Source organism: Chelmon rostratus, chromosome 1 (assembly GCF_017976325.1).
Source record: "Chelmon rostratus isolate fCheRos1 chromosome 1, fCheRos1.pri, whole genome shotgun sequence".
Classification (NCBI taxonomy): Eukaryota; Metazoa; Chordata; class Actinopteri; order Chaetodontiformes; family Chaetodontidae; genus Chelmon; species Chelmon rostratus.
The window spans coordinates 9,326,401-9,334,903 of NC_055658.1; the positions used below are offsets into that span (position 1 = coordinate 9,326,401).

Consider the following 8,503-nt stretch of genomic DNA (forward strand, 5'->3'; position numbering starts at 1 on the left):
CTGACTGAGGCCTTTCCATGACTTTCTTTGCTCTCCCCTGAGTTTGTGTGGGTTTACTTCAGGTACCACCGTTTTTTTCCTTGTCAAAAGACATGCATGTAAGGTTTATGGAACACTCCTGTCTTTGGCCTTTTCACGCCTCGAGTGCTGTGCAAATGCTAAAAAGCTATTGTTTTAGCCTACTGACTTCAAATACATGTAAAATGTACATGTTACACTACTATGCCCATTTTCCTAAAAGCATACAGTAGCTTGTTCTTTATTTCATGTGGAATGCTTATTCCTACTTTCCGATGTAGGAGGAAGCCACTGATGTCTTGACACTTGGTAATCCATCAGTAAACATCAGCAATGTCATTATTGTGTGTGCTGTTTGGTTGAAGCTACCAAATTGACATCAGTCTTATTTCCCTATTGGTGAACCAGTATGATGTTCAATGTGATGATCTCAAACACGTATCCAGTCTCTGCACGATGATTTTGCATGCTATGCAGACATAAGAAAAACAAGTTGAGATGATGGTTTGCAGTACTAAAAATTGTAAATGATTTCTGCTTGGGAGGAATATACAAATACACCAGTGTAACTGTTTAATGCAACGTCAGACAGGAATAGGAATGTAGGAATTTCTCTTGTTCAGCGTATCCAGCATGTGCTCTTTTTTCCAGCACTTGTCACTGTCTACAGGTGGAACAAATCCATTACGCCTTTTTATTAAATAACACAACAGATGCAATTGTGTTCAGACATTTAGTAGAAGCAGCACATTATGGTGACTGCGCCAGCCAAAAGTCAGTGTGGGCCTTATCTAGAAAGCATATATTAGAGGAAAGGGCAGTCAGTGCAGGAGCTTTTCACTGGGATTATGAAGAGCGGTGACAGAGGTTATTCAAGAGTTCTAATGTGTTTGCTGCATTGCATTATTGTGCTGTGAGGGAAGCATCTTTATGTTTGCCCCCTTTTGATCATAACTATATCACACGAATCACATAAGTGCCAGCAGGCTCCACTCCCTGCCTAAACCATTGATTCCATATGATGAAAATGCACGAGAGGGACGACAGCCTCCATTAAAAGATACATTAGTATGCATTATACTGATAATCCCGGGACCTTTAGGAAGTTGTTAATCTGGATTATAGTGTGTGTAGATAATTTTATAGCACCATTTGTGACTATGCCAAGTTATTTCCTTCTCCTTAGTTTCCTCCTCATCTTAACCTCTTGAATCTGGGGATTTATTTTCACATCTTTCATTTTAATTCCAGCCTTTTGGTATTGTCAAAACATGCTTCAGTAAAGCATACAGTATATTGATGTTGTCACTTTGCGTGTGTAGGGTATCATACAGTCTAATCTAGGATACAGTTTTTTTTAAGCATTTTGGCACAGTTTGCCTCTGCAGGGTTGAATGTTAATGGCCTGCACAGTGAGCCGGGGCTCTGTATGTAAACAAAAACACATCTCCTCCCAAAGCAGACGCAACTTTAAAATGTGACACAAATAAAGTGTTTGGGCTCCTGCTGGGAACACAAACAAACTTGATCCTATTTTGAAATAGCATAGCAGTGGAAGCGATGGCTTTATGCAGGCAGGCAGTCACAAATGCTGCCACGTCAATGGAGATGATACCCACCAGTGTGGACTGTCACACTCAGTTTATGATACTGCTCTCAAGATTGTGTTAAACCTGCATTATATATATGTCCATTAAGACCATCCAAAATCATTGTTTGGAGACTGTTTGATCCAGGTCTAAAGTCCATTACATGATTATTCAAAGTCAATCCAAAACATAACATTTCCTGCTTTTGTTTGCAATTATATCAATGTCTTGAAAAAACACACACACATTTTCCCACTGATGGTTAATGCTCAGTGTGGGTTAGGATCAACCTGTGGTCATGGTCTTTCATGTCTGTATGTGTTTACAACCAACTATTAGTTTCAATGCACATTTACCACGAGAATTGTAATGGAACAATCACAATGTGGAAAGTTTCCTCTGATATTAGGTGCACTATGTGCTCTAAAATAATACAAACTTTTTTTTAATATGATATCAAATATTTGCCCATTATTCCTCTGCAGTCTGGAATATGGGATTAATATTGCTCTTGGTCTTCACTTACTCTGGGTTCATTCATGTTGTCTCATGATAACCCTTCTAATACATATCAAGTTAAAACTGATCAAGAATGGAAAAAATGGATGGTCATCTTTAATATTTTATCTCAGTCAAGATGGAGAAGCCAATGATACACTGAGCAAAGCCTCAAAGATCCCAGTAAAACTGGAATACTGTCAGGAATTCTTATGCATGTTTTCTTTTCTTTTCTTTTTTTTTTTTTGTTTCTCAGAGACAGATCGCATCTGTGTGAAAGAGGAAAAAATAGCTCTTTTCAAACAACAAAAAATTTATTTTTTCCTCTCCGTCAGTCACTGAGTAACCAATATAAACATCTGGAGCTCCTCCCGATCTTGTTACTCTTCTCTGTGTAATAGCAAACCACCACAGAGAGCCTCTGCACAGGAAATCACATTGCATTTCCCATGATGTGCTCACTCTGAGAGCAATCAGACCACAGCATGTCTGACTCATCCTGACACTTGAATCTAACCGACCAGCTTATCAGAAATCTTATTATGGAATGCAGGCAGACAGAAAGACACCAAGCCAACTTTACAGTGTAATCCTGCAATTCTGCCTCTGTGTCGTCAGCAGTTCCATGTAAAGGTGATAAAGAAGAGACTGAGCAGATCTAAATTTCCTTGTTTGTAGTTTGTAGCAGGCCACGTGTCTTATTGAGTTTGACTGTGTGACTGTTGTGTTTGTGAATTCAGGATTGAAACAACTGAGCTGAAAGAGTGCAATACTGGGAAACTACAACGTTCCTTCTTTGTAAAATACCCCACTGCACACACATTCAAACATTATCAGTAAATTGATTTAAAAAATGTTAGATTTTTTTTTAAATTGCGAAAAAATTGTGTGAGAGAAATTCAGATCATATCAGTCTGAAATGGAGCCATCTCTAGTGTAAAAAGAAGGGGAAAAAAGCAACATTCATGCATCCTTCTTTTGACAACAGCTAATATGTTATTTTGCAATTCAAAATACAATATGACAGACAATGATCACGACTGTTGACAACTGACCGTGCTGTCAGTAACTGAATAGCTACCTCGTGGGTGGATAAACTCAAGAGTGCTTGCCAAGAGGTGAGAGGTTGCCATGGAAACATATTCAAAGGAAAGAAGATCCATTTGCCAAGATCGCTACAAAACATCTGACTCAGTCAAGATATGTTAGTCAGACATGGCACGGCTACCAGCAGTTGAAATGTATGCAACAGTACAGTACAAACAGAGCAGAGACACATACAGTCACATTAAATGAATATTATTATGGCATTGTTACACATGTAAGTGCATATGTGTCAAACTGAGGGATATGTGTGATGTTCCAGTGAGTGAGGGAGTCTGATATGAGAAGAAATAAAGATTTTTTTTCCAAACTAGGACTAAATGGAATAGAAGAAAACAAATCCCCAGGCCAAACAGCCAGCCTCTCCCCGAGTTCCTCGGGCCTCATCTGTGTTTCAGTCCATTAGCTTTACACCGCAGTCGACGGATCATTAGGCCCCATCCGCTTCAATAATGCAAAAAGAGCAAACCATGCAAACACCACACGGCCCGATCTGCCTCTCACCTCTCAACACAGCGGGGGCAAATAGGTAAACAGCACATTATCCAACCAACACCGTGTGCAATGACTGGCATCACAAGCTGTGTGCGCCCATGGACTGCAGGGCGTGCAGGTATGCAAGCGCGCAGAGAAGAGATGAATATGTGGGTTGTCATTTATGCACACAACTGACACAGTTCTCAGCCAGATGTAATCACTAATCACTAAGCAGGTATAGAGTGGTTCAAACGATGGCTGTTAAGCGTGAACACCTTTGCTCTTGCGGCGCTGTGTTTGAAGTGCAAAGATAAAGATAAATAATGCGGAACATCTTGCCAGTCATCAGCCATAGCCTCACTCGTCTCCGGAAATGCGGCTCACATCATACGCAGGGACACCCTGATGACAAATGGCAGATAGGTTAGGGCTTTGTGATTCGACATCCCCGCTGATATCCCAGCCCTGGCCGCATCAGGGACAGAGCAGCCAATGGCAGGACGCAGCTGAACCAGACGCAAACCAACGTGGGCGGAGCTTCTTTGTTTTCCTGCCTGCATGGCTCTGTTTAGTGCGCACATGTGACCACAGAAGGCGCTTGCTGGTATTTAAACATCACCGTTTGGGCCCAGAAACCAAAACACGATGGCTCCTCATCGCGCACTGTTACGGAGGCTTTCTCTTTTGAACTCTCCAAAAGATCTCCACCTTCGCAGCTGCGCGTCATCTGTCAACATTAACGGACTTATTTAAGCTGCTGACGGAAAAGGCGCCGATCTCTCTCTCTCTCTCTCTCTCTCTCTCTCTCTCCATAAACAGCAGCTCGGCGGATGACACCTGTAGCTGAATCTGGATCCAAATCTCGTAGAAAAAGGTGGGGGGGAGGCTGGATTGCTTCACGTCCATTCAGCATCCGCGCCCTGCAGGAGAGGTGCTCCGGCGCTCTTTGATCTCCAGTAGGGAAGCGCAAAGGTAGCCCAAAGCCATTTACGGACGCATTAATTTGTAAGCCGCTCTCTGTGCCTGCTTGCAGACAGGAAGGAGCATGGATAGAGAGGAATTTGCTCTGACTAGTGCGCTGAGGGGATTTGTAGAGCTGGGGGTGTGCGCCTGTGGAAACTAAACTAAGGACTGAGGCTGAGGCACCGTCGCTCACTGCTCGCCATTTCTCTCCAAGCTTCTTTTGTTTGATATTTCATTTTTTTTGGCAAGGGCACAGATTCTTTTTATAAGGCAGCAATGGGGAAAGAAGAGTGCAAAACAATGCTGGACGCTTTGAACAAAGTGACAGCTTGCTACAGACATTTGGTCATCGCCCTGGGCAGCACCTCGGACTCCCAGAACCTGCGAGAGGAGCTGAAGAGGACGCGCAAAAAGGCCCAGGAGCTGGCCGTGGCCAACAGGACTAAACTGACCTCTCTGCTCAAAGACAAGAGCATCAGCAAAGAGGACCGGGCCGAGTACGAGCGCCTGTGGGTACTGTTCTCGAGCAGCATGGAGCTCCTGGAGGTGGACATGAAAAGGTCCCTGGAGATAGGGCAGGATTTCCCCCTCAAGGTGCCGACGAGACACCTCATCCAGACTGGGATGACCGGCAGCACCACCACCGTGGCGGCGCGGGCCATGAGCGTGCAGAACATGAAGTACGAGGCGGACAGCAACATCGACACGGCCGACCTCCGCGACCTGCAGTCCGAGATCTCCCAGGTGACCCAGATGATGGAGGAGATGGAGATGAAGGTGCAGGTGGCGCCGTGGGCCGTGGAGGCGAAGCAGGAGGCGGGCGCGGAGCTCAAGTCCAACATGAGCGTCGGGAATTCCTCCGTGGGTGTCATCTCCATCTGCGAAGAGGAGCCCAAGGAAGAGGAAGGAGGAGGCAACAGGGATGCTAGCTTCGCCTCCATCTGCGCTGTGTTCGTCTTCTTCGTCATCGTCACGGTCGCCGTGGTTCTGGGATACTTGGTCATCAACATGTCCTGAACTGTCCAGCCAGCAGCCCACCCTGACGGGCGCCCTGCGCGGCGGCCCGCCGGAGCGCCACCGTGCCCCGGCGCCAGCAGCTCCGCGAGAGAGGAACACACTGCGGACACACCAACTTAGTACTCTTTCTCGGATCCGTGAATGTATTCGGTGGAGTTGAGGGAGCTGCACTAGATAAAATGTTGAACAATATAGGCTAGTGTGTGTGTGTGTGTGTGTGTGTGTGTGTGTGTGTGTCAGTCGGACGGGACGGACGTCGGGCGCAGTTTGAGGTTAAGTATTTTAAGGGGCCAAGGGGTCGTAGTATTTTTGGAAGAGGGGAAAAAGTCCTGAAATTACGTGACAGTGTCTGGCCATCAGGATGATACGAACAACACGTAATCCAAGTGGATTAGTGGAAAAGCTCAAGCGTAAATGTAGCCTACTGTTAAGTATTCCCCTTGATGTTCTGCTGATTGATGCTTTCAGTTTATGAATTCCAATCCAGCAAAGTCAGACGTGTTCAAGCGAGCGGGGGAGCATCTAGTCAGAGAAGTGGACTCGTGTCGTACGGAAACTAATAGGGTCACAGTTAAAGCTCCTCACATCACACAGTTAGGGTGTGATCAAACCTGCACTGTTCCACATGCCTCTTAGCACAGTTTCAAACCTGCACAGCCAGATTGTAGTAGGCCTGCATCTTACTTCACCGCATTGAATCACAATGTGCTTCATGAGAGCCTTGGGACCTAAGAGACTGTCCACAGTCTTCTAATAATGCATCCGTTCACTGTAAGCCTGTTCATGTTCCTTTTCAAGGTTTTTCTTGCAAACAGTGTTGAATGTATACATGCAACATGTGAATAGAGGGGTTTGTACAGTACATACAGACTGCTGCGTCAGTTACTGTACATACTAAGTATATTTATTATAATAAAATTTTGAAACATAACTTGGAAACATGCTTGGACTTTGCAGAATAACTCCCAGGTGGTTTACAGGCATGCAAGGAACAATGCATGTGCTGAATGCATGCCACACATTTCTAGAATGTGTGAGGCTTTGGAGTTAAAGCTAGTGGTTTCAGATGGGCCCAGGTTGTAATCACTGCAGAGCTTGACTTACCTATGTCAGATGTACACAGAGGTATTTTAGGCAGAGGATTACGTTCTTACACGCAACCACCTTGGTGTTAAAATATCTGGTTTGAAATGGAAAGGAGACTAACACAGATGCTTTTAAATCCCTAATGGTTTTAGTTGTAAGAGTCTTTGAAGATATTCCTGGAATAGCTGTCAGAGCCAAACCCTTTACAAGCTTTCATACAAAACAGTCCCAGCTCAGAAATCTCAATCAGACGCTCCTGAAGACCAAAGACTGTCTGACAAAAACCTTAGCAGAAGAGACGTGAATTCACTCAGCACGATTTTTGACTCTATTTGTTATTAAACTCAGCGAACCTTGTATGATTTTATGAAATGAGAACATAGGAGATGACTCCTTTCATTAATGACTTTAATTTTGAGGCCCTTTTTTGACCTCTTTTCACAATAATCGGACAGTGAAGCTCATACATACACACAGCTTTGTAGGTAATATTTGAGTCAAATACTGTGCATGTTCAAAGATCAACGATTCATTTTTTTCCTCGAAACTGTGGTATTTATTGAATTGAAACAAATCTCTCTGTGGGTCTAACAAAATCTATTTAGTAGAATAAAATTTACATTTAAATGGACCTCAGATGATAAATCCACAGTTAAATGAGTAAATATTACACTCTCCACCTTGATAATAAATGATATGGTAAGGTTGTAAGAAGTATCCATACTTTTGCAGTGCCATGTGTTTAAAATGATACGATGTCCATTAATTATACATTATTGAAAGAAACAAAGCTATAAAAAAACATCTACAATCTGTTCATAATGACATAAATATGGAGGGACAACATTTAAAGGACCAGGGTGTAGGATTTACTGGCATCTAGCAGTGAGATTGCAAATTCCGACCAACTGAACACCTCTCTCCTCACCTCTCCCTCTTCAAGAGTGTGGGAGAACCTACAGTGGTTTGAAAATGTGCTTTTGATTATTATATTCCTTTTCTGCCAATAGATTGTCCTAAATCCTACACACTGTGCCTTTAAGAATAGAACAACTTGAATTAATTTAACATTATTACAAATGTAATGCACTGTGTGCAAATTGTTAATAAAAAAGAAAAATATATATTATCTTGTTTTTTTTGTGCATAGGACTTTTTCTTCTTTCTGCCGTGGGATTGAAAGAGGTATTGAGCATCTTTTTTTGAATACCCGTGAAATTCTGTTATCGTGACAACAGTCGTTTATGGTGCATTATTGTAGTGACAAAATGAAAAAAAAACAACACTGCACCTCTGTTTAGAAGCCTATAAAGAGACGTGTTTGATCAGTGCTGAGACGTCACTGTAAGGATTCTGCATCTCTCCTCTGTTCCTGCTTCACAAAGATCATTTGACATTAGCTGGTTTGTCACTTCCTGGTGGGGTGTTCAGGGAGCAAATCAGAGTGAGCCCAGGATAAATTCATCCATCTCTACTGTCAAAACGTCAGCAGTTCTTACTCATCCTCATTGTATTTGTTGAATTATTGTTATATTATTATCGCTTCACTGTGAATTCTAATGAAAAGCCTGTTTTTTATTGCTTGCAGCTCAACAGTTACACATCAAATGAGCACTAAATTGACCCCAACGATTACCTTCTCCATCCCTGCAGAGATTCTCCAATAATTGTGTGTGGTAAATAGACCCCTGGCATTTAAAGATCATTCAGGCTTAGTTCCAGGCTGTGGGGGTGTTATAACATCAAATTTA

General features: G+C 43.0%; 1 protein-coding gene across 1 annotated transcript; it reads left to right on the forward strand.

Moving 5' to 3' along the window:
* The first annotated feature begins 4,813 nt into the window (after positions 1 to 4,813).
* On the forward strand, positions 4,814 to 6,320 carry LOC121610495 (regulator of G-protein signaling 9-binding protein). Its single transcript, XM_041942637.1, has one exon. The coding sequence runs from the start codon at positions 4,926 to 4,928 to the stop codon at positions 5,664 to 5,666; it is 741 nt and encodes a 246-aa protein (XP_041798571.1). The 5' UTR covers positions 4,814 to 4,925; the 3' UTR covers positions 5,667 to 6,320.
* The last annotated feature ends 2,183 nt before the right edge of the window (positions 6,321 to 8,503 follow it).

Bases quoted from the DNA above. Each gene is read 5' to 3' on its own strand.
- LOC121610495 (XM_041942637.1), top strand. From the start codon at position 4,926: ATGGGGAAAGAAGAGTGCAAAACAATGCTGGACGCTTTGAACAAAGTG.